This window comes from Sus scrofa, chromosome 12, assembly GCF_054392235.1.
Source record: "Sus scrofa isolate SSC_HxYL_T2T_F1_AM1 chromosome 12, Sscrofa_HxYL_maternal_Yorkshire_Landrace_v2.0, whole genome shotgun sequence".
NCBI lineage: Eukaryota > Metazoa > Chordata > Mammalia > Artiodactyla > Suidae > Sus > Sus scrofa.
The window spans coordinates 20184730-20209871 of NC_139394.1; the positions used below are offsets into that span (position 1 = coordinate 20184730).

General features: G+C 47.3%; 2 protein-coding genes across 4 annotated transcripts; both read left to right on the plus strand.

Moving 5' to 3' along the window:
• The first annotated feature begins 235 nt into the window (after positions 1 to 235).
• On the plus strand, positions 236 to 6698 carry PTGES3L (prostaglandin E synthase 3 like). 2 transcript variants are annotated; one of them, XM_021066971.2, is made up of 7 exons: positions 236 to 277; positions 638 to 773; positions 864 to 930; positions 1031 to 1129; positions 3224 to 3313; positions 4852 to 4905; positions 5412 to 6698. In XM_021066971.2, exons 2-7 carry the CDS (start codon positions 706 to 708, stop codon positions 5445 to 5447), a joined length of 414 nt encoding a protein of 137 aa, XP_020922630.1. In that variant the 5' UTR covers positions 236 to 277; positions 638 to 705; the 3' UTR covers positions 5448 to 6698. The 2 variants fall into 2 exon arrangements, with proteins under 2 accessions (XP_020922630.1, XP_020922628.1); XM_021066969.2 differs by having other exon boundaries at positions 660 to 773.
• A 2427-nt stretch (positions 6699 to 9125) lies between these two features.
• AARSD1 (alanyl-tRNA synthetase domain containing 1) lies at positions 9126 to 20397 on the plus strand. Of its 2 annotated transcripts, XM_021066968.2 has the most exons (12): positions 9126 to 9238; positions 9364 to 9495; positions 9878 to 10037; positions 10535 to 10592; positions 11445 to 11601; positions 11698 to 11814; positions 12052 to 12182; positions 12522 to 12588; positions 12758 to 12849; positions 13279 to 13333; positions 15573 to 15667; positions 17343 to 17672. In XM_021066968.2, exons 1-12 carry the CDS (start codon positions 9200 to 9202, stop codon positions 17476 to 17478), a joined length of 1239 nt encoding a protein of 412 aa, XP_020922627.1. In that variant the 5' UTR covers positions 9126 to 9199; the 3' UTR covers positions 17479 to 17672. The 2 variants fall into 2 exon arrangements, 1 of the variants encoding a protein (XP_020922627.1); XR_014821110.1 differs by lacking the exons at positions 15573 to 15667; positions 17343 to 17672 and adding an exon at positions 20235 to 20397 and having other exon boundaries at positions 13279 to 15039.
• The last annotated feature ends 4745 nt before the right edge of the window (positions 20398 to 25142 follow it).

Consider the following 25142-nt stretch of genomic DNA (forward strand, 5'->3'; position numbering starts at 1 on the left):
TCTGGTCCTTGCCCTGGTCCGGGCGGGCGGGTAGTCTATTCCAAACGTGTGCATTTCTGGAGATCCCAAGATGTGAAGGGCTGCAAGGACTGTCCGCTCACAGAGTCTCTTGGGAGTGCAGATCCCTGGCTGTAGGGCCACGTTCCCCGTTCCTCTAAACTCTTTCCCCGACCATATAAGGAGAGGCAGCTGCTGGGGCCGTCCCCAGGATCTAAAGATAGCAGCCCCTGCCCTGGACTCTAAGCTGCGACCGGGCAGCGGCAGCCGCCATGGCACGGTAAGTGCTTCTATAGCCGCCCGTTTCCCTGGAGATTCTTTGCCCCACGTTTTCTAGGCGCTCCAGGTTCTGCAAGGTCCCAGGGGAACCTCGGAGCCCAAGTCTCTGTAAGCTTGTGGTAGTGAGGGCAAGTGTGAGCTGTATGTTCTTCATAAGTCCCTACCTTTCTGCTCTCGCACTTTCGATTTTCCCCAGGTCCACCCTCACCGCACATGACCCCTCCTGTCACTCCCCTTACACCCCCTTCTGTCTGATTTAGCTCCAGTTTGTGCTAAAGCATAAAACATCCCTTCCTTGTATTTTCCCCTCCTTCCGCCCTTCCCAAATGCCCTCAGTCTTCCCTCTCCCACCCCTATGAAGCCCCACCTCAACTCCTCTTCAGGCAGCATGCCCGGACCCTGTGGTACGACAGGCCCAAGTATGTGTTCATGGAGTTTTGTGTTGAGGACAGCTCCGATGTCCACGTGCTCATCGAAGACCACCGCATTGTGTTCAGGTAATGGCCCCCGACGCTAGAGGGCCTGGCTTCCCGAGAACCTTCCCCTTCTCCTGATGCCCCCGTATTCATCCTCCCACATCTTCTCAGCTGCAAGAACCCAGATGGAGTGGAGTTTTACAATGAGATTGAGTTCTATGCCAAGGTGAACTGCAAGGTAAGGGTGGAGTGGGACAGTACAGGCTGGTGGGAAGGCTGCCTGGGAAACCAGAGATTCATTCTAAATCTCAGACCCTAAAAACGAGGCTATCTGGCAGGACTCTCAGGATAAACGCTCTGGCCGCTCCATCACTTGCTTTGTGAGGAAATGGAAGGAGAAGGTGGCCTGGCCCCGGCTCACCAAGGAGGATATCAAGGTGGGTGTGCGGGAAGCGGCAGCTCTTTCTCCTGTGCTGTGTACCCAGGTACCCAGGATAGATCTGAGAATCTCCCTTGGCTCCTTTCCCATCGACATTCAATTACTCACCAGGTCCTGCCTATTTGACCTCCTAAATAGTCAGAATCCATGATTTCATCTCTTCCTAATTCAGACCTTATCCATTACTGGGTGAGGTTTGTTGCATATTTTCAGCCCCACCCTCTATCCATCCTCTGTATCGCTCCCATCATGGTCTGTTGAAAACACACATTTGACCCTGTCACTCTCTTCCATTTAAAAGCCTCCAGTGCGGGGAGTTCCCGTCGTGGCGCAGTGGTTAACGAATCCGACTAGGAACCATGAGGTTGTGGGTTCGGTCCCTGCCCTTGCTCAGTGGGTTAACGATCCGGCGTTGCCATGAGCTGTGGTGGAGGTTGCAAACGCGGCTCGGATCCCGCGTTGCTGTGGCTCTGGCGTAGGCTGGCAGCCACAGCTCCGATTCAACCCCTAGCCTGGGGACCTCCATATGCTGCGGGAGCGGCCCAAGAAATAGCAACAATAACAAAAAGACAAAAAAAAAAAAAAAAAAAAAAAAAGCCTCCAGTGGCTTCTTTTCCCTCAAAAGTTGAAGATTGGCTGCCCACTGGCTGGATCTGGCTCTCACGTTTGTTTTAGGAGTCTTCACAGTGTTAGAAAGTATTTTGACTGCTGGCTGACATTTTAAAATGTGGAGATTTCGGAGTTCCCGTTGTGGTGCAGTGGAAACGAATCTGACTAGTAACCATGAGGTTGTGGGTTTGATCCCTGGCCTTGCTCAGTGGTTTAAGGATCCTGTGTTGCTGTGAGCTGTGGTGTAGGTCAAAGACGAGGCCCGGATCCCGATTTACTGTGGCTGTGGCATAGGCTGGCGGCTACGGCTCCAATTCAACCCCTAGCCCGGGAACCTCCATATGTGAGGGTGAGGCCCTAAAAAGACAAAAGACCACATAAAATAAAATAAAATAAAATAATTAAAATCCAGAGTCTTGGCTTCTCTCGGAAACTGGAGACTCAGTCTACACTGGTCTAAATTCCCAAATGCCTAGAGTTGGTGCTTTAAATGGGGCATGCCCTTCACTTTACTCCTTTTCATTATCTCTCTGACATTCTCAGGCATTTGACCTTGTAGCTTCTGCCGTCAGGCTCATGACTTAGCTATTCCTTCCTTCCGCAGCCTCTTACCCCATTGCTCTCTGCCTCAAACGTCACATTCCAGCCACAGCAAACTCTTGCAGCTCTTTGCCACACACCAAGTTAATTATTCATCTCAATACCATCGCTCAAGCTCTGCCTTCTTCCTGGAAAGTCTCCATCACCTGTACCTTCACCCACCTCACCCCTGCTCATCCTTCAAGGCCCTGCTACCCTAAGAAACCTGGGTTCCCATAATGTCCCCTACATAGCCCACCGTCATGCTTTTCACACTGTATTATAATCATTTATTTACATTTCCCTTCTCTGCTTCTTGATGGCTGGGACTGTGTATTGAACATTTTAATAATTCCAAGGCCAACCTCGGAATCTGGCCCATAGTATGTGTTCAATAAATATCTGTTAAATGAATGAGTGAATAACTTCTTTCCCTATAAAAATGTGGGAACTGGAGTTCCTGTCATGGCTCAGTGGTAGCAAACCCAACCAGTATCCATGAGGGTGCGGGTTCAATCCCTGGCCTCGCTCAGTGGGTTAAGGGTCCGGTGTTGCTGAGAGCTGTGGTATAGGTCAGAGACTCGGCTCGGATCCCAGTTTGCTGTGGCTATGACATAGACTAGAAGTTGCAGCTCCGATTGGACCCCTAGCCTAGGAATTTCCCTGTGCCATGGACGTGGCCCTAAAAAAAAAAAAAACAGAAAAAGAAAAGAACCTGGTAAATCTTTGCTGCTGATGACATGGCAGCCTGCAGGAAGGTTACCCAGAGGGGTGCTTTTGGGGAGAAGATACTCCCATTGAGCCTCTTTCCCTCAAGTGTGCTTCTACCCACATGCCCACAGTCATTTCTGCACTTCTGCTGCTGCCTTCCTGGCCTGTGACTCTCTGTGCTTTCCTCCTGCAGCCAGCGTGGTTGTCTGTGGACTTTGATAACTGGAGAGACTGGGAAGGGGATGAAGAAGTGGAGTTGGCTCAGGTGGAACATTATGCAGAGGTAGTGCCATTTTCTGCCCATTGTACTCATTCTCCGTGCTGTGCATGCATTGCTCTGGAGGGCTGTCATCAGGGCTAGGCAGAGGACTAGGAGCTCCCGCACAGGCTGCTCACTGGTGCTGATGGCCTTTGCATATTTTTTGTGATGTTTCTTTTTCCTTTTTTTTTTTTTTTTTGTCTTCTTTTTCTTTTTTCTTTTCTTTCTTTTTTTTTTTTTTGCTGAGCCGGCAGCCTGTAGAAGTTCCTAGGTCAGGGATCCAACCCACACCACAGCAGTGATCCAAGCTGCTTCAGTGACAACGCCAGATCCTCACCCTGCTGAGCCACCAGGAAACTCCTTGCGCAATGTTTCTTTAGCACTGATGAGGGAAATGAAAATTCCCCAAGTGAAACTGAATACATAGGTTCACTCACGGTTCCGAGTAGAGCCTGTGTTCTGAAAAAGTTGGGCAAAACCTTGTTCTGCTTTTCTGTAATTTCTCTTCTATTTTCTTTGCATATATGTGTGTATTTTTCCTGAGCCAGACAGCTTTCTGGGAAGTTCAAACTATGCAGCATAGGAGTTCCCGTCGTGGCGCAGTGGTTAACGAATCCGACTAGGAACCATGAGGTTGCGGGTTCGATCCCTGCCCTTGCTCAGTGGGTTAAGGATATGGCGTTGCCGTGACCTGTGGTGGAGGTTGCAGACTCGGCTCGGATCCCGCGTTGCTGTGGCTGTGGCGTAGGTCGGTGGCTATAGCTCCGATTCGACCCCTAGCCTGGCAACCTCCATATGCTGCAGGAGCAGCCCTTAAAAAGACCAAAAACAAAAATGAAAACAAAAAAAAAATCACTAGTTCCCAATAAGTTGCCCCTGCTATATATTTGTTTTTGGAATTTCAGCTACTATTTATTCAAGTTGCAAAAATACTAATAGACCCTAACCTGGATTAGTGAAGAGGTGTGTATATTTAAATTTCCTATATATATATATATATATATATATTTTTTTTTTTTTTTTTTTTTTTTTTTTTTTTTTTTTTGCTCCTGCCTACAGCATGGGGAAGCCCCCAGGGCAGGGATCAAGCAGTCACAGCAGTGACCCAAGCCACATTAATGATACCACCCGATCCTTAACCCACTAGGCTACCAGGGAACTCCTAAATTTCCTTTTAAAAAGAGGATCAAGAAGTTCCCACTGTGGTGCAGCAGGTTTAGGATCCAGTGTGGTCTCTGTGGTGGCTCAGGTCACTGCTGAATCATGGGTTCGATCCCCAGCCTGGTGCAGTGGGTTAAGGATCTGGCATTGCTGCATCTGTGGCATAGGTCACAGCTGCAGCTTGGATTTGATCCGTGGCCTGGGAATTTCCCTGTGCTGCAGGTGTGGCCACAAAGGGATCAATTTACTTTTCTCCAGTTCATTCCAGTGATGTATTAAAGGCCTTCATGCTGGAGCAGTTGTTTGCCTGGGACTATTTTCCTATGGTCCATGGATATGCAGGTGGTTCTTCCCTCAGCCCTCTTCTCTCTGGTGACTGACAGCTTTTCTCCTCCCACCAGCTTTTGAAGAAGGTCAGCACCAAGAGCCCTCCCCCTGCAATGGACGACCTGGATGTAAGTAAAGCCTGCTCCTTAACCCTTCGGTTTCCTTTTAGCCCTGAAAAAATAAGGTATTAGAACCCTCCTGTGCCCAGTCTCTAGCATGGAGTGGTTTTCAGTGCTTGTGAGGCAAGTCTGAATTTGACACAGAAGGCCAACTGTTGCTCTCCATGCCTTAGGAAACCCCAGCAAGACCCTCCTCCCCTCCCTCCCCTTCTTTGCTTCTCCAGTTTAGAGCAGACCTGGCAGGTTGACTATCTTTGCAGCTGTAAGCACCGGTAGCATTCGTTGAAATTCTGACATTAAATGACACCTGGTACAGTGTTGTTTATCAAGAACCAGTGGCTTATTTTATCTTCCAAAGTTAAATCCTTCTGGATTAGCATCCCTGAAGAAGTTGTGTGCTTCAGAAAATCACCAAAGAAAACTTGGAGAGCTGGAGGGAATGAACAGTATTTGTGAACACAAATGTCCAGTCTTTGCAGACTCTACAGTTGCTTTTATCTTTTTTTCCCCCCCAGGATGATTCTGACAGTGCTGACGCAAGAAGTAATTAACTTTCTGTCACAGCAGAACCGGAGAGGAAGCTGTGGCTGTCTTCTAGTCACTCTGACAAGCTAGGGCCTGGGTCTTTGTCAGCTCTTTGCCTGGGCACCAGGGTCCTCTGGGATCTCTGAACTTTCCGAAAAGCTCTTTATTAAAGGTCCTCCTCATGCTTTATTTCTTCTTCCTAGGCACTTGACTGTGGCTGCTGCGGCTGTTGGCTGGATAGAAAAGGATTAGAGGGGTGGGACTTCTGACTTCTTACCAATGAACTGTAATCGTCCAGGCTTTCTTGAGTATTCGAGGTGTGAGTGAGAGAGAGAGAGAGAGAGAGAGAGAGAGAGTGTGTGTGTGTGTGTGTGTGTGTGTGTGTGTGTGTATGCGCAAAAGCCAAAGAAGCAGATTATATAGATTATACTAAATATCTAGGAACCTTTCTCTGTCTCTTTCCTTCTTGTACCTCTTCCTCCTGGAGACAAGCCTCTTCCCCCTCTATAGTGCCTCTCGAGTGGAGAAGCGGGTATTGGAGATCCTGGCCCTCACTCTTGCGATCAGAAGAAGAAAGATGTTGGGAACAGACTTGTAACCAAGCTAGGGGATTCTCCATGCTCAGATCTATGTGCTGATCTTCAGAACAGAAACCAGCCTTTTACTTTATGGCTAATATTGCCATCTCTAGAACCAGCCAGAACCCCACATCAGCTGCCTGCCTACTCCAGAAATGTCTTTACACTTTTGGAGTTCCCCTTGTGGCTCAGCAGTAATGAATCCAACTAGTACCCATGAAGATGCAGGTTCCATCCTTGGCCTTGCTCAGTGGGTTAAAGGATCCAGTATTGCCATGAGCTGTGGTGTAGGTTGCAGACATGGCTCAGATCCTGCACTGCAGTGGCTGTGGTGTAGGCTGGCAGCTCTGATTCGACACCTAGCCTGGGAACTTCCATATGCCACATGTGTGGCCCTAAAACAAACAAACAATTCAGAATTCCGGAAATATCTTTACACTTTTAAAACTAATTTTACGCAGTGCCCATGTCTATTCACTCTTCCATTGATCAGCTGTCCCATTCATCCACAATCATTTTTTAAGTGCCTAATGTGTACTTAAACCGTGACTTAAGCAAAATGCAATACCTAGACTTTGCTCTTGAACTCATGGTAAAGTACTGAGGTTTGTTAAATTAAACAAGCAGAATTTGTACTCTTTCAATAGGCGTAAACACTGTTAACAGTTTCTTCAATAAATTTACATATGTTTATCTATATCTTGATGTGTATCTCTACATATTATACCCATTATAAATTCTATACCTATATATCATAATTATAGATAAAATATACGGAGTTTCTGTCATGGCGCAGTGGTTAACGAATCCGACTAGGAACCATGAGGTTGTGGGTTCGGTCCCTGCCCTTGCTCACTGGGTTAACGATCTGGCATTGCCATGAGCTGTAGTGTAGGTTGCAGACATGGCTTGGATCCTGCGTTGCTGTGGCTCTGGCGTAGGCTGGTGGCTACGGCTCTGATTAGACCCCCAGCCTGGGAACCTCCATATGCCGCGGAAGCGGCCCAAGAAATAGCAAAAAAAAAAAAAAAAAAAAAAAAAAAAGATAAAATATAGACTATATATGGAACATAAACACCTAGAGGATCATGTATTGTTTATATGCCATATAATATAAAGATTTTACACATACACAGGCAAATGTAATGTGTGTGTATACAATGGGAATCAGGCTATACATTTTGCACCTTGCTTTTTTTCACTTAATATGTATTGGTGCTCTTTCCAAATCAGTCTTTATAGATCTAACTCTTCTTCATGGCTACATGGTATTTAATTGAATATATTTTCCATAATTTAACAGGCTCTTTATCTAGGGATATTTAGGTTGTTGTTAGTCTTTTCCAACCTTTTGTTTTTTAGTGCCGCAACTGTGGCATATGGAAGTTCCCAGGCTAGGGAATCTAGTTGGAGCTGCAGCTGCTGGCCTACACCACAGCTCATGGCAAGGCCAGATCCCTAACCCACTGACTGAGGCCAGGGATTGAGTCCGCATCCTCACGGATACTAGACAGATTCGTCTCTGCTTCGCTTCAACAGGAACTCCAGTCTTTTTCAATTTTTAAGCAATGCTGCAAGGAGCAGATTGAAAAGTATGTCCTTACATATTTGGCAAGGATATCTGTAGGGTAAATTTCTAGAAGTGGAATTGCTATCACCCTCATATCAACATACCCACAATTCTGAAAACCAAAAACTCTAAATACCAACTTAAAAAAATTAACACCAAAACTCATCTGGCAGGAAAACAAGACCTAAAATGATGTGGAGCTATTTATAGCCTTTGTTTATTCCAGCATAAACATTAATGCGTTTGAATATAAGTGGGTTGCTCCAGAGTGCCAAATGAAACACATTATGTAACACATGGGTATGCTCTGCATTACTGTCTAAAGTCCGAAAAACCTTAAATTCTGAAACATGGAGACTTGAAGATTTTTATTAGTTGATTTAAAGGAGCAGAAAGTTGCAGTTCCCATCGTGGCTCTTTGCTTAACATATACGGTAGGAACCATGAGGTTGTAGGTTCCATCCCTGGCCCTGCTCAGTGGGCCAAGGATCCAGCGTTGCCGTGAGCTGTGGTGTGGGTTGCAGACACGGCTGGGATCCCCAGTTGTTGTGGCTGTGGTGAAGGCCTGCAGCTACAGCTCCGATTCGACCCCTAGCCTCGGAACCTCCATATGCCGCAGGAGCGGCCCAAGAAATGGCAAATAAATAAATAAAAGAGCAGAAAGTTAATTTGAACTTTTTTTTTTTTTTGTCTTTTGTTGTTGTTGTTGCTATTTCTTGGGCCCCTCCCGCGGCATATGGAGGTTCCCAGGCTAGGGGTTGAATGGGAGCTGTAGCCACCGGCCTACGCCAGAGCCACAGCAACGCGGGATCCGAGCTGCGTCTGCAACCTACACCACAGCTCATGGCAACGCCGGATCGTTAACCCACTGAGCAAGAGCAGGGACCGAACCGGCAACCTCATGGTTCCTAGTCGGATTCGTTAACCACTGCGCCACGACGGGAACTCCTAATTTGAACTTTTAATCTCTTTAACGTTGTAAGGCGCTGATTGCAGTTTGACTCCTGTTAACCTTTTTATGCTGTACAATGCGGGAGCACCTGTCACATGTGGTTATTGAGTACTTGAAATGTCCCTAGTCTGCACTGAGATGTACTGTAGATGTAAAATACACACCAGGTTTCGAATTTTTTTTTTTAATGGAGAAAAAAAAAGCCCTCATTTATTTAAAAAGACTTATCATCAGACGAAATAACATTCTGGATAGGTCGATTTAAATTTAAAAAAATTAACATATGTGGCTCGCATTACTTTCCACTGGGCAGCGCTGCCGTGCACCCAAGCCGGTACCAATTCCCACGTCTACCAGCTGGGCTTCTGCGGGGCGGAATTACGTACATTCCTGGGGCCCAAAGTGGCTAAATTAAGTGCTTTGGCAAGTTAGACCGCACTTGTATTTCTTCTTGTTTTCTGGTTCTTTTCAAAGCCTTAAAATTGTTGCTATTTTAATAACCCAGAACACCGACACGTCGCGTTTTCAGTAAGTTTGTCCTAATCGCACACCGTTTTTCCATGTCCTTTTGCGTCTGCGCAGAGACACTCCCGGAATAAAGATTGTCCCGCTTCGCTCTCCGTCCTCGCCAGGCGGCTCCTGTGTGTGCTGATCCCGCCGTTCTAAGAGACTGCACCGATGGCGTTCAGGTGTCAGCGGGACAGCTACGCCAGGGAGGTGCGGCCGGCGGGGCGAGGGAGCTGAGCGGACCGGGCGGTGCAGGCAGGAGGGCGCCACGAGGAGGGAACGCCAAGCTGGGATCAGTCCGGTCGGGACTTACTTTTTCTTCCTTCTTTTCCCAGTTCACCACCACCGTGGTTTCCTGCAGTCCCGCAGAGCTGCAGATCGAAGGAAGCAACGGCAAGAAGGAAGTACTGAGCGGTTTCCAAGTGGTGCTGGAAGACACGCTGCTTTTCCCCGAGGGCGGGGGACAGGTAGCAGACCCGACCCTCCCCCTCCTCTTCCCGCCTCTTGCCTCCCTGGAAGCCAGTAATTCCTTTCTGCTCAGCAGGAAGATGATCTGTTTCTGTGTCCCAGATACAATGAATACAAATGGAAGTTAATTCATTTCAGTTCATTTGTTCATTCAACGGGTTATTTATCAACAAATACATAGGTGTTCAGCGTAAAGAGGACAGGGACAGTCTCCTCATGAAGCAAAAGTACCACTTCACTTGGCCTTGCTCTTTCTTCTCCCCTAGGGAATCTCAAGTTCTGGGTGTGTTTCTCGCATACTCTCCCTAGAGGGTCTTTGTATTCGGGAGTTAAGGTGATCCCTACCTGCTACTACTGATTATCTTTACTTCTTTTCCCCAGCCTGATGACCATGGTACAATCAATGACATCTCTGTGCTGAGAGTGACCCGCCGCGGCGCCCAGGCTGATCATTTCACCCAGACACCCCTGACCCCTGGGACCGAGGTCCAGGTCCGAGTGGACTGGGAGCGGAGGTTTGACCACATGCAGCAGCATTCAGGTAGGTGTGTGGGATGATAGGTGGTTTGGGTTCTCTAGAAGTTAACCTTTTGGAAGGAACAGACGTACTCAGAATCAACTCCAATTCAGGCAGGATGTGATAAGTGCCGTAAAAGCAAAATGAACAGTTGAAGGAAAAATATTAGCATAACGGTTGAATTTGAGTATCACCAGCCATGAGGACGCAGGTTCGATCCCTGGCCTCGCTCAGTGGTCTGAGGATCTGATGTTGCCGTGAGCTGTGGTGTAGGTTGCGGGTGCAGTTTGCATCTGGCGTTGCTGTGGCCAAGGGAGGGGCTCTGATTTGACCCCTAACCTGGGAACCTCCATATGCCTCAGGTGTGGCCCTGAAAAAAAAAAAAAAAAAAAAAGGAGCATTACTCACTGTCCTGTACTGCAGGTCTTCAAGGGAAGAAATTCTGTGATGACATTTATGCTGGGATTGTGTGGCTGCCTGGGCTTTTTACTCTTCTCTTGTCTCCTGCTTTCTCTGCTTAGGGCAGCATCTTATCACTGCGGTTGCTGATCATCTTTTTGGGCTGAAGACAACTTCATGGTGAGCAGGAGGCATAAAACTGTCAGCCTTGGGTGCCTGACTGCCAGCTCCTTTCCCAGTAGCACGTCAGGGGTAGGAGGATAAAAATCTGTTGTGCTCTCCTTTTCCCTTGACGATGGGTGGCAGGTGACCTTGTGTTTCTCAGGGGAAACATAAGGATGGAAGAAGAGACATCTGCCTTTGCTTAGGAAAGAGCATGGAACCTACAGCCCAGTGACCTAGGGGATGAACCCCGGCTCTGTGACCTTGATCAGGTTCCTCAACATGACCCCTCACATGTAAAATGGAAATGGTAGCCCCTACTTTGTGATGTTTTTGTGAGAATTAAATAATAGCATTTATAGAATTCCCTTGTGGCACAGCAGGTTAAAGATCCAGCACTGTCACTGCAGCGGCCTATTGTGGTCCCTGCTGTGGCTCCTGTTCCATCTCTGGCCGGGGAATTTCCACATGCCACAGGCACGGACAAAAATAGAACAGAGCATTTACATGAAGGTGCTTTGTAAACTGTAAACTTCTCTTGTTATTGTCATTGCTTTCTTTTTTTTTTTTGTCTTTTTGCCATTTCTCGGGCCGCTCCTGCGGCATATGGTGGTTCCCAGGCTAGGGGTTGAATCGGAGCTGTAGCCACCGGCCTACGCCAGAGCCACAGCAACTCGGGATCCGAGCTGCATCTGCAACCCACACCACAGCTCACAGCAACGCCGGATCCTTAACCCACTGAGCAAGGCCAGGGATCGAACCCTCAACCTCATGGTTCCTAGTCGGATTCGTTAACCACTGCGCCACGACGGGGAACCCTCTATCGTTGCTTTCATCAGCATCCTGTTACCACTCTCCTCCTTCTGGCAGGGAGTTGGGGCGACTCCGGAGTGTGATCGAGCTGGACAGCCCCTCTGTGACTGCGGAGCAGGTAGCTGCCATTGAGCAGAGTGTCAATGAAAAAATCAGAGATCGGCTGCCAGTGAATGTGCGAGAACTGAGCCTGGATGACCCCGAGGTGGAGCAGGTGAGGAGAAGGATGGTGGGATGGCTTCTCTAGAGTGGTCTTCCCTGGGCTCCTCACCAGAATTCGGACAGCCCTCCTCCCTTCCTTGTATTCCAGGTGAGGGCCCGGGGTTTGCCGGATGATCACGCTGGGCCTATTCGAGTCGTTACCATCAAGGGCGTTGATTCTAACATGTGCTGTGGGACCCACGTGAGCAATCTCAGTGACCTTCAGGTAGGGAGGAGGGGCTTTTGAGCGGGAGGGAGAGAGGGTGTTGAGAGTGGGGGATCGTGACAGGGCTGGGAGCGATAGAGGGGGACGCCTGAGGGGTCCCAGATGAAATCACTCCTTTATTGCTTCTGAGCCTGGGGGGAGGTTCTCTCGCCTACCCTCAGGTCCAGCACCACTGCAGTTTACATGTGTGTGTGTGTGTGTGTGTGTATTGGTGTGTTATCTCCTTGCTTCATGTAGGTCATTAAAATTCTGGGCACTGAGAAGGGGAAAAAGAACAAAACCAACCTGACCTTTCTGGCTGGGAACCGGGTGCTGAAGTGGATGGAGAGGAGTCACAGCACCGAGAGAGCGCTGACGGCCCTGCTGAAGTACGCCCCCTGCCACTGCCCCCTGCTCTCAGCCCCTGGGCAGCCCGGAGCTTAGCCAGAGCTTAGCCTTCCCTCTGGTACAACAGACAGAGTAATCTCTTCTCTCTGCGGGGGAGGATGCCATCGTGAGTGACACAGTGCTTTGGATCATCAGTCAGAGGCACACAAAACGGTTTTTTCCTTTATATCCTCTCCCCCGACCTCCTGAGGTTTCCTTGCAGTGTCCCCAGGTCCCCATCGGGATGGACACAGACCGTAAAGAAGAGCACTGTTGATTTATGCCTGATGCCAAAAGCAGCTGGAAGTCCGGGTGGGCCTCCAAGAACCTTTCTCTTGCAGGTGTGCAGCAGAGGATCACGTGGAAGCAGTGAAGAAGCTGCAGGCCTCCAGCAAGCTCCTGCAGAAGGTGACTTATGCCTGGAGGCTCTGCCTGGAACTGGCCCCTCCGACAAGGCGCCTCGCCTCCGCCTGGCCGGATGTGTGGGGTCAGAGGGCAGTGGGCGGGGGAGGCGGGACAGTGCGCCCTCTGGTTCCCCTTTCCCCGCCTGTCAACTGAGTCATGGCCTCTGTTTCAGAACAACCTGAACCTGCTCAGAGACCTGGCTGTGCACATCGCTCTCAGCCTCAGGAACAGCCCAGACTGGGGAGGCGTGGTCACGTTACACCGGTGAGAGAGGGGCCCAGGGTGCTGGCCTGGGGCTCAGCCCCTCCCCTGTACGCAGCGCATAGTGGGGGGTGGGTCACCCCTGGTGTCCTCAGACATGTTACATTCCAGGGTTTCTGGGTTTAATAGAAACACCTTCACTGTAACACTGGAACTTGCCTTAGCAAGTTCCCTCATCTCCTTCACCACCTACCAGGGCTCCACTGCCCCGGGTGAATCCTGTCTGAGGGAGAGGAAACGGATGCAGAGCTTGTTATCGAGTGCCGAGGCTGAGAAGGACTGGCCCTCAGCCCGCGCTCTTTCTCTGCTGAGGGAGCCTAGGACTTGGCACAAAAGGCAGCAGGGAGGCCAGCCGCGAGGAGGACCTGGGCCTCCTGCCGTTTTCCAACTCCCATTGTAACCTGGATCTCAGGCCTGTGTCCTTTGTTTTAGGAAGGAGGGTGATTCTGAATTCATGAATATCATCGCCAACGAGATCGGGTCAGAGGTAAGAGGAGCGTGAGATTCTTTGTCCACCCTGGGCGGAGACCCAAGTGTGGCGGGAGGGGTCAGCTGAGGTCTCTCCGCGTGCACATGGGCATAGAGAATAGGCTTCATTCGGTGCTGTTTTCTCAGCGCTGACTGAGCATTTAGGTGCCACGCTTGGTCTGAGGGATTGACCTTTCTGGGGCTATGACATTTACCAGCTTCAGAGCTCTCTTTATCAGAACTAGAACTTCTCCATGCCGCTCGCATTTATGTGCGCCCAGGGCCTGATTGAGAAAGACGAGGGGTTGGCTAGGCCTTTAGAAGGCTGTCTTTTCCATTTTCCTTTGCCTCTGGCCTCAGATGCCCCTCCTCCTCGGGATGGTTTAGAGCTTAGAGGTTTCCAGGGCCCTTTTTTGCATTTATTCCAGAAACACTTCTTGGAATATCTACTCTGGGCCAAGCAGTGTGCATATTGCTCTTCACACTTCTGTGTAGAGAGTACTAATTCTCAAGGAACTCACTCTGGTCTGGGAGACAGCTGTGTATGTTGACCTTTATAACGTAGGGTGGTGGATGCCAGAGGCAGAGGAGTCCATTACTTCCGAGGGAAAGGCGGACGGGGGTGGGTGGGGGCCTGGAAGATTGCTTTCGGGTCATTGCTGGGCGGGGTGGCCAGGCAGAGGGAAACGTGGAGGTTTAGGCAGGCACAGGTGTGTGGGGGAAGCAGGGTGGCCAGGCAGCAGAGGTTGGTGGGAGTGTCAGGTCATGAAAGGCATTTTATGCTTGGTCATGGTCCAGCAGGCTTCGCCCTCTTATTTATTTATTTATTTGCCATTTCCACGGTATGTGGGAATAACCCAGCCAGAGATAGAATCCTCACCACAGCAGTGACCCAAACTGCTGCTGGATACTTAACCTTCTGCACCACAAGGGAACTCCCTTTGCCCTCTTGGTGTTCAACCCAAGTTCCTATAGTCAATTTCAAAAAGTTGCTTGTGGTGGTCGGGGGTGGAGGGGGTGGGGGGGCAGTTTCTTGTGGGGTTTCCATTGTGGCACAGTGGTAATGAATCTGATCCATGAGGATGTGGGTTCGATCCCTGGCCCTTTTCAGTGGGTTCAGGATCTGGTGTTGCTGTGAGCTGTGGTTTAGGTTGCAGACATGGCTCGGATCCCGAGTTGCTGTGACTATGGCCTAGGCCAGCGGCTGTAGCTCCTGTTTGACCCCCAGCCTGGGAACCTCCATATGCTGCAGGGGTGGCTCTAAAAACCAAAACGAACAAACAAAAAAACCAAAAAAACTCCACACAGAAAAACAAAACAAGTTTCTTGTGCCTACTGGGCCAGAGTGGAAGGGCTGACTTATCACCCATTAGGGATATCACTTGTGATTTTGGGGCAGGGGGCAAATCTGAAATCTGTTTTCTTTTTTTTCCTCTTTTTTTTTTTATAGGAAGAGCTAATTTACAGTGTTATATAAGTTTCAAATGTACAGTGTAGTGATTAAAAATTTTTATAGGAGTTCCTGTTGTGGCGCAGCAGAAACGAATCCAACTAGGAACCATGAGGTTGTGGGTTCGATCCCTGGCCTTGCTCAGTGGGTTAAGGATCCGGCACTGCTGTGAGCTGTGGTGTGGGTTGCAGACGCAGCTCGGATCTGGCGTTACCATGGCTGTGGCATAGGCCGGCAGCTATAGCCCGGCAGCTATAGCTCTGATTAGACCCCTAGTCTGGGAACCTTCATATGCCATGGGTGCGGCCCTGAAAAGACAAAAAAAAAGTTTTTTTTCTTATAGATTATATTTCATTTAAAATTACTATAAAATATTGCCCATATGCCCTGTGCTGTGTAATATATCCTTGTAATATGTGTAGTTGATACATAGTTTGTACCTATTAATCCCCTTCTCCTGTCTTGTCCTTTCCCCTTTCCCTTTTCTTCTGGTAATCACTTGTTCTCCATTTCTGTTTTGTTATATTTGTTCATTTATTTTTTAGATTCCACATGGACGTCGTAACCTAGAGTATTTGTCTTTGTCTGTCTGAGTTATTTCACTAAGCATGATACAATCCATATTGTTGCAGAAACTCTTGTTTTCCTGTAATTGAAACGTAATTGGCATATACTATTGTGTAAGGTGTACAGTGTGTTGATACATTTGTGTATTGCAATATGATAAAAATCTGTTCTTGAGACTGAAGAGAGGGGGGATTGACTGGACATCCTTAAGTATTAGGGCTTGTCTTGTCTTACCTCCTAGGAGACCCTCTTGTTCTTAACCGTGGGCGACGAGAAAGGTGCCGGGCTCTTCTTACTGGCAGGGCCAGCTGAGGCTGTGGAGACCCTGGGGCCCAGGTAATCTCCCATGGATTGCTTTGCACGGGTGTGAGAGCCTGTCAGCCTAACCTGCTAATACAGCCCTTGACCGGTGGAAAGGGCCGTCACATCTGCATCTCATCTCGATTCACATCACAGCCGCGTGAGGTTGGCTGAGCAGAAATAATGGCCACCATTATTCCCAGGTTACAGATGAGGGACACACAGCATGTGCTTGAGATCTCATGGTTAAAGTGGCAAAACTGAGACTCATGCCCAGTTTTTTTGGCTCCCAATCTCATGTGCTTTATGTTTTTTCTTTTAGAAGTTGAGATTCGTAAATGATATGTGAATACAGGTGCTGGCTTTTCTCTGGGCGGATGAAGCACTTGATTATGGCACCAGCAAAGCAGAGGCCTGGAGATACTTGGGGCGGGGTGGGGAATGGGATTTAGAGACCAAAGCAAAAAAGGCATTGATGAAGTTGCTATAGAAAACTCAGAATTTTGGAGTTCCCATCATAGTGCAGTGGAAATGAATCCGACTAGGAACCATGAGGTTGCAGGTTCGATCCCTGGCCTTGCTCACAGCATTGCTGTGAGCTGTGGTGTAGCTGGTGGCAACAGCTCCCATTAGACCCCTAGCCTGGGAACCTCCATGTGCTGAGGGTGCAGCCCCAAAAAAACAAAAGAAAAAATCAGAATTTTGTTGGACCTCTTTACCCTTTCACTACTGTTTATATTTTTTTATTTTAAATTACTATGGAGGTGGAGTACCCCATATTCTTTGTGGCATTTAGGGTGTTTGAAATCTTGATTGGCTCTGATGAGTACATGTTTGTGTAAAACGCTGAGGGAAATCAGAAGTACTTAGAGCAGAGGTTCCTGATAGGCAGCCAAGTGAGGTCTATAGATTGGTTTGGCCTGCGTACTCTTTTAAATTTTCAAAATTATTTGCTACATTTTAAAATTAGATTTTTTTTGGAGTTTCCGTCATGGCACAGCGGAAATGAATCCAACTAGGAACCATGAGGTTTCGAGTTCAATCCCTGGCCTCGCTCAGCGGGTTAAGAATCCGGTGTTGCCGTGAGCTGTGGTGTAGGTCGCAGACGCAGCTCAGATCCCGCGTTGTTGTGGCTGTGGTGTAGGCCAGCAGCTGTAGCTCCGATTCGACCCCTAGCCTGGGAACCTCCATGTGCCGCAGGTGTGGCCCTAAAAAGACCAAAAATAAAAATAAAATCAGGAGATTTTTATTTAAAAATAAAGACTCCTAGCTTTACTCAAAAATGGGGAAAAAAGGGCCCACATTCCTACAGGGTAGTAGCTGCAAGGAAGTGAGTGGTGGCTGCCCTCTTTAAACATTCAGCCTGAGCCGTTGCCACACGCCCACCTTGCTCTCTCAACCCCAGCTTGCTTCACTGCTGTTCCCACAGGCCTTTGTATCTGCACAAAGCTTTTTACCTCTGATTATGCTTGTCCTGATCTCTGGAGCTTACCATAATTTAGCCCATTTCTAGACACCTCTGTTGTTCCCAGTTACTCACTCTCACAAGAAACACAGTACATAGATCTTTGTGCTTGTGTGCAAGCTTTGCTGGAAGCCATCTCCTTGCTTGTCCTCCCCGCAGCCCACGGGAAAGCCTTAGGGCTGCCCTTGGTTTTCCCGTGGCTTTTCTCTCAAAGACCCTCTCCCCGACTCTCTCTCTGCTCCCCAGGGTGGCTGAGGTGCTGGAAGGCAAGGGAGCAGGGAAGAAAGGCCGCTTTCAGGGCAAGGCCACCAAGATGAGCCGGCGGGCAGAGGTGCAGGCCCTTCTCCAGGACTACATCAGCACCCAGAGTGCGGAGGAGTGAGGGCTCGCCTGCCTCCCTGGCCCTCCACTGACAGCAGGCCTCCTGGGACACAGGGTCTCTGGGACAATAAAATAGTTGACTTGAAATGGTTGTGTTACTACTTCTACTTATATGATGAATGACGAGTTTATACATTATATTCCAGTGTACTTGTGTGATCAATGTCTTTGTGAATAAACAGCTCTCTAATTCTGCCTCTGTTGGGTGCACCCTACCTGATTAAGCCTTATGCTGAGAAAGTGTCCTGATTTATCTAAACCCAGCTGCAGTCCTTGTAGAAATGCAGCTGCCTTAGGAAATGCGAATCAGGCATGAGTCTCAGCTTGTGGCTTAGACTCACCTTTCCTTGTTTTATTTTTCCCTTATTTCTTCTTCTAGTCTTGTGTTTCAGAATTAAAAGGTATCAATGATTTTGTATGTAGGTCAAGAGGCCATGAAAATATGTGGGAGAAAGATGTTCCAGGTCTGTTACTGAGGCCAAAAATGGTACCAGGCAAGACTAACTCAAAGGAAGCTGGGGGCATTATTAACATGGGACAAAAGGAACTTGAAGGCTGGAAGACTTTTTTTTTTTCCCTTTGTGGCCACACCCACGGCATGTGGAAGTTCCCAGGCCAGGGAATGAATCTGAGTCACAGCTGTGACAGCACCAGATTTAACCTACTGCACTAGGTGAGGGAACCTGAGCCACTGTAGTCAGATTCTTAACCCACTGCTCCACAGGGAGAGTGCCTAAACTTTTGTTTTCTTTCTATTTAATGAGTTTTTAATATTTAGTGAAATACGGTTGATTTATTTTTGTTTTCATTTTAAATGAAGCATTTCTTCACTGTTCTTAACATATAGAAACTCAGTGCAGAAATAAATGAGAGCTGCATTGCTCTGATTGGGAAAGGGGATTTCACAGTGCTTAGGAGGGTCCTGAGGTGCCCCCGTAGAGCCACAGGGCACCATTTGGAAACCAGTGATTTATTGTAGCCACCTTATTTTATAGATGAGGTTCAGAGAGGTTAGGTGCCAGTGGGTACATAATTAGCAATAGCACTGTAGTGTAATTAGCTCATGAGGTAGTCATTTGAAAAGATTAGCTTCAAACTTCAGTAACTTACTGTGCCATTCCACTTCAAAGCATAGACAAATACCTGCAAACAGCCCGTGTTTTTCCCTCACAGAGCATGTCAGTTACGATGTTTGTGCTGGTCCTGCAAGTCAAACTTAGGTTTGAATCCTGGGGCTCCTGAGAGGTTATGTGGTTACATGTCCATGTGATATCAACCTGCAGAAAGTTCAGGGTATTACGAATAAGCATGTCGTCTGCAATACTATGAAAGTTGCCTGATAAGCCTTTCAGTCTTTGAAACAAGAGACATTTATTTACAAGTTGTCTCCTCTCTAAACACAATGTCAAGAGTTCCTGTTGTGGCTCGGTGGTTAATGAACCCAACTAGTTTCCATGAGGACGTGAGTTTGATCCCTGGCCTTGCTCGGTGGGTTAAGGATCCGGCATTGCCATGAGTTGTGGTGTAGGTCGTAGACGTGGCTTGGATCCTGAGTTGCTGTGGCTGTGGCTGTGGCTGGCAGCTGCAGCTCCGATTTGACCCCTAGCCTGGAAACCTCCATGTGCTGCAAGTGTGGCTCTAAAACAGAAAAAAAATTAAACACATTGTCAAATTTTGAAGCTTCCTAATACTAATTCCCACTTCTCTAACTAGATTTCAGATTTTAGTAAGGTCATAGAATCAAAACAATTCTAGGCCTGGAAGGAACCTTAGAGATTGACAACCAGACCTGAGGAGATAAGACACTTTTTAAATTATTATTTATTATTTTTATTGTTTTATTATTATTTTTATTTTTATTATTACTATTTTTTTCTTTATTGTGGTAAAATAAACATAACATAAAACTTTACCATTTTTACCACCGTAGGAGATAAACTTTTTTTTCCCTGTAGCCCCAGAGGGCCAGAGGAGATAAACTCTTGAGTTGCCCAAAGATATGTCGCCCAGTGGTGGAGCCCCAGTAGAATTCTTGTCCCCTGAAATTTTGTTATCTCTTCCCACTGCTGCCCATTGCCTCAAAACTCAAAAGTTTCATAACCCAGGTGACCTTGTATCTGTCCTACAAATAAATGCACAAACTCCGGTTACATGTGAGCAATTAAAACAGCTAAGTCTCATTATTTCAAAAAATTTAAAATGGGAAAAAATCCAGGTATAATGGAAAAAAATAAAAATCATTATTAAAAAAATTAAAATGGGAAAACAGCTAAGTCCATGGGCTCAAATCCGATGTTGTCATGTACCACGATAAACATTTAACCCCTCATTCAGGGAATAGACTCTGTTGGGGGTGGCAAAACTGTTTATCTTATTAAACTGAAATCAACCGAATACTCAGATCATCAAATTAACTTTAGCCAGAATAAAGATGGCCAAGGCAAGGACAGCCAGGGTGGGAGTTCCTGTTGTGGCTCAGTGGAAACAAATCTGACTAGTATCCATGAGGATACAGGTCCGAGCCCTGGCCTTACTCAGTGGGTTAAGAATCCGGCTTTTGGAGTTCCCGTCGTGGTGCAGTGGTTAACGAATCCGACTAGGAACCATGAGGTTGCGGGTTCGGTCCCTGCCCTTGCTCAGTGGGTTAACGATCCGGCGTTGCCGTGAGCTGTGGTGTAGGTTGCAGACGCGGCTCGGATCCCGCGTTGCTGCGGCTCTGGCGTAGGCTGGTGGCTACAGCTCTGATTCAACCCCTAGCCTGGGAACCTCCATATGCCGCGGGAGCGGCCCAAGAAATAGCAACAACAACAACAACAACAACAAAAGACAAAAAAGACAAAAAGACCAAAAATAAATAAATAAATAAATAAAAAATAAAAGTGCTCCAAAGATTCCAAAAAAAAAAAAAAAAAAAAAAAAAGAATCCGGCTTTGCCGTGAGCTGTGGTGTAGGTTGAAGACTCTGCTTGGATCCTGCATTGCTGTGGCTGTGGTGTAGCCCAGAGGCTACAGCTCCGATTTGACCCCTAGCCTGGGAACCTCCATATGCCGCGGGTGTGGCCCTAAAAAAAAGAAAAAGGGTGAAAGAATAGAAGAAAAAAAGAAATCCGACACCCAGAGGAGATAAGCTGTGGCTGTGACTGTGGGCAGCTGTTTCCATCTTCAACCCTGAAAAGAGCATCATTAAATGAGCTGGTGTGAACGTGGTTTAAATGAGAGAGAACCCAGAGAAGTTCTCTGTTCGTCTGTGTGGATGCAGATCTGGTGGGGAGTCTCGTGTCAAGAGCCCCTAAAGAGAGAATGGCAGTATCCAGTTAGTTTTCTCCCAAAGTGAAAGAAGCTGAAACAGCTAGTCTGGTAAGGCCGAAAGCCATAAAGTAGCCTACTTGTCAGGGACAGGAGTCTAGAGCCAGATGTCAGGTGGAGCCAGGAGGCAGATTAGTGGGAGCGCGGGGCTGCAGGGAGGTGGCCATTTGAGTTTCTGAGACAAAATTTAGGCCTTGATGCTACATGAGTAGGTTACCTACAGGTATGAAAGGCATCAAGAGATTTTTTAAATTTAAACTTTTTTTCTTTTTTCTTTTCATGGCTGCACCTGTGATATATGGACATTCCCAGGCTAGGGGTTGAATTGGAGCTGCAGCTTCCAGCCTACACCAGAGCCACAGCAATGACAGCACTAGATCGTAGCTGCATCTGAGATCTACGCCGCAGCTGTGGCAAGGCCAAGTACACCTTCATCCGGAGTGAGGTCAGTGATCGAACCTGAATCTTCATGTACACTATCTATGTTTGGTTCTTAACCCACTGAGCCATAATGAGAACTCTTTTTTTTTTTTTTTTTTTTTTTTTTTGCTTTTTAGGGCCGCATTCGTGACATATGAAAGTTCCCAGGTGAGGGGTCAAATCGGAGCTGTAGCTGCCAGTCTACACCACAGCCACAGCAACAGGGGATCTGAGCCATGTCTGCAACCTACACCACAGCTCACAGCAACGCCAGATCCTTAACCCACTGATTGGGGCCAGGGATTGAACCCACATCCTCGTGAATACTAGTTGGGCTCGTTATTGCCAAGCCACGATAGGAACTCTGGTAACTCCATTTAAAAAAAATGTTTTCTTAAAAAGTCTTCCTCCAACCCTGCTCTTATCCAGTTTTCCTTGCCAGAGACAACCACTAATTTCTTATGTATCCCCTGGTAGTATTTTTTTTAATAGATGTTATAAATCTTCCCTCTCTTGAAATATAAGTGGCAGCAGCATACTGTACACTCCTCTGCATCTTGCTTTTCTGGTTAAACGAGTGTCCCTTGTTTTAAAACAAAACCGTAGTGTAAAAGTTATGCAGTACAAGGTGGAATCGTTGCTGAGAGATGGGGAAGTATTATCTGCTTCACGGAATGTTCCTTATTACAGAAGGACTCAGGCAGGTTTCCCTTGAACAGAGACCCAAGTAAATTCAGTTTTTGTGTATGTAACGTTCCTCTGTCCCTCTGTTTTGATTTCATCAAGGTGTAATAAAAAGAGCAGTGGGAGTTCCCACTGTGGCTCAGGAGTAATGAACTTGACTAGTATCCATGAGGTTGTGTGCTTGATCCCTGGCCCCTATCAGTGGGTTAAGGATCCCACATTGCCATGAGCTGCAGTGTAGGGTAAAGATGCTGCTCGGATCTGGCATGGCTGTGGCTGTGGCTATGGCCCTCAGCTGCAGCTCTGATTTGCCACAGATGCAGCCCTGAAAAAAAAAAAAAAAGAGCAGTGGATGGGACCTAATCAAACTGACAAGCTTTTGCACAGCAAAGAAAACCAAAAAGAAACCAAAAAGACAACTTATAGAATGGGAGAAAATAGTTTCAAATGATGCAACTGTCAAACAACTTACACAACTCAACAGCAAAAAAGCCAACAATCCAATTGAAAAATGGCAAAAGACCTGAATAGACATTTCTCCAAGGAAGATATACAGATGGCCAACAAGCACATGAAAAAATGCTCAACATTACTGATTATTAGAGAAATGCAAATCAAAACTACCACGAGATTCCACCTCACACCAGTCAGAATGGCCATCATTAATAAGTCCGCAAATGACAAATACTGGAGGGGGTGTGGAGAAAAGGGAACCCTCCTGCACTGTTGGTGGGAATGTAAGCTGGTACAACCACTATGGAGAACAGTATGGTGGTACCTTAGAAAACTATACATAGAACTACCATATGACCCAGCAATCCCACTCTTGGACATATATCGGACAAAACTTCCCTTGAAAAAGACACATGCACCCGGTATTGCAGCACTATTCACAATAGCCAAGACATGGAAATGACCCCAATGTCCATCAACAGATGATTGGATTAGGAAGATGTGGTATATATACACAATGGAATACTACTCAACTGTAAAAAAGAATGAAATAATGCCATTTGCAGCAACATGGATGGAACTAGAGACTCTCACACTGAGTGAAGTAAGTCAGAAAGACAAAGATAAATGCCATATGATATCACTTATATCTGGAATCTAATATACAGCACAAATGAACCTTTCCACAGAAAAGAAAATCATGCACTTGGAGAATAGACTTGTGGTTGCCAAGAGGGAGGGGGAGGGAGTGGGATGGATTGGGAGCTTGGGGATAGTAGATGTGGACTCTTGCCTTTGGAATGGATTAGCAATGAGATCCTGCTGTGTAGCACTGGGAACTATGTCTAGTCACTTATGATGGAGCATGATAATGTGAGAAAAAAGAATGTGTACGCGTATGTGTAACTGGGTCACCATGCTGTACAGTAGAAAATTGACAGAACACTGTAAACCAGCTATGATGGAAAAAAATAAAATCATTGTATATATATATAAAAAGCAGTGGAGGAGTTCCCATCGTGGCGCAGTGGTTAACGAATCCGACTAGGAACCATGAGGTTGCAGGTTCGATCCCTGGCCTTGCTCAGTGGGTTAAGGATCCGGCGTTGCTGTGAGCTGTGTGTGCAGCTCGGATCCCGTGTTGTTGTGGCTCTGGCGTGGGCCGGCAGCTACAGCTCCGATTCGACCCCTAGCCTGGGAACCTCCATATGCCGCAGGAGCGGCCCAAGAAATGGCAAAAAAGACCAAAAAAAAAAAAAAAAAAAAAAAAAAGCAGTGGACAGGAGGCTACCCTCACTTGCCAGGAGTCCAGTAGGTTCTGTTCAGGTAGGCTTTAAGTGACCACGTTGTTTATTATCCAAACTTGGGCACTTCTAAGAGAGAAACCACAGTCCGAAACCACAGTCACACACCAGGACGGTCTCAGGCAAACCAGGGTGTCTGGTCTCCCTGTGGAGATTCCCTGCCCTTCAATTGCTTGATCTGCAAATGGAGATGTGAACACGGTGTCCGAAGAAAGAAGGAACTTTCTGAAAATAACTCAATTAGGAAAATGCATCAACAATTGAGCAAATTATGGGAAAATAGTAACTAGTTGTATACAGAAAGGGAAAATAAAACAGTTTTTTGAACTGGTGACGTCATTCACACTTGTCAAAGGGGCCCTAATCCAATGCCCCGGGGAGAGGAACCGTTTGTATTCAAGGGATGGGGTGGATTATCTTTCGGAGGATCACCAGGAACAAAGCAGAGGGAGGTTAATCATGTATTAGAGTAACACTGAATGAGGACAAAGAGAATAAGAGGCATTTTATAAAGTAGCACCAAACGTGACAGAGTTTTACACACACACACACACACATACACACAGAATATGTAGATGCTGGAACATGGCTAGAATCTACTTTGGGGGCCTAGAAATAGTGAGAAGGGGCTCCTTTTTGGCTAATAATGTTTTATGGCCTAAGTACCTCTAACTTGCTGAAGACACAGATACTGCCCATCACACCAAGGTGAGGGTCTCCTGGGTGCATATATGGGTGCTGGTTCAAATGTGAGTGTGAAAGACAAAAGGCATCTGATGAAAGATGGGCATAGACAGGAGACAGACCAAATTCAGGCAGGCATCATGCCTAAACGTCCTATGGCACCACCCCAACCTTTGTCCTGAGTAGAAACCAGAGGGCGGCCAAGCTATGCTAATGCCCAGCTTTTTCCTTAATAAGAACTTAAATAAACTCCAGGGCCCTGCTTGGGAAACAGATGGCTCAACATCCCCTACTGAAACACTCTTGCAGAAAGCTTCTGTGTCTGAACTTCTGGGTCCATTCCTTTCCTGAACTGGATCCAAACTATGACTAAAATGCCCTTGACAGAAGACAACCAGGGCTATTTGGGAAAGAATGATGGAGACGTTTTCCCTTTTTTCCCAGAAAGTTCTTCACCTTCTGTGCAGATTACCTCTGGCACAAGGCCAGTCTCTCAGTGTCAAGGAACAAGAGCGGGTCTTGGAGAACGGACCTGGGCCTGTGTCCAGAGCAGGAGAGGTGCTCAGGGCCTTCTCTCTCTTAGGCTGAGCCCTTTCATATATTCCCTGCAGAAGCCACCTGCAGCTGAGGCCTCCTGGTAAACATCCCTGCTTGTCCAAAAACCCCAGCCTCAAAGCCAAGTGTTTCAGAATCAACCTTTTCTTTTATGAAAATGAAAATCCCGGAAGTCCCTGTTGTCACTCAGTGGTTACGAACCCAACTAGTATCCATGAGGATGCAGGTTTGATCCCTGGCTCCAGCTCAGTGGAGTAAGG

Excerpts from the sequence above, each read along its gene's own strand:
- PTGES3L (XM_021066969.2), top strand. Across the intron at positions 931-1,030 it reads ATGCCAAGGTGAACTGCAAG|GACTCTCAGGATAAACGCTC; the intron begins GTAAGGGTGGAG and ends GCTATCTGGCAG. Across the intron at positions 1,130-3,223 it reads TCACCAAGGAGGATATCAAG|CCAGCGTGGTTGTCTGTGGA; the intron begins GTGGGTGTGCGG and ends TTCCTCCTGCAG.
- AARSD1 (XM_021066968.2), top strand. The coding sequence starts at position 9,200 with ATGGCGTTCAGGTGTCAGCGGGACAGCTACGCCAGGGAG. Across the intron at positions 11,602-11,697 it reads ATGACCCCGAGGTGGAGCAG|GTGAGGGCCCGGGGTTTGCC; the intron begins GTGAGGAGAAGG and ends CTTGTATTCCAG. Across the intron at positions 12,183-12,521 it reads GCGCTGACGGCCCTGCTGAA|GTGTGCAGCAGAGGATCACG; the intron begins GTACGCCCCCTG and ends TTTCTCTTGCAG.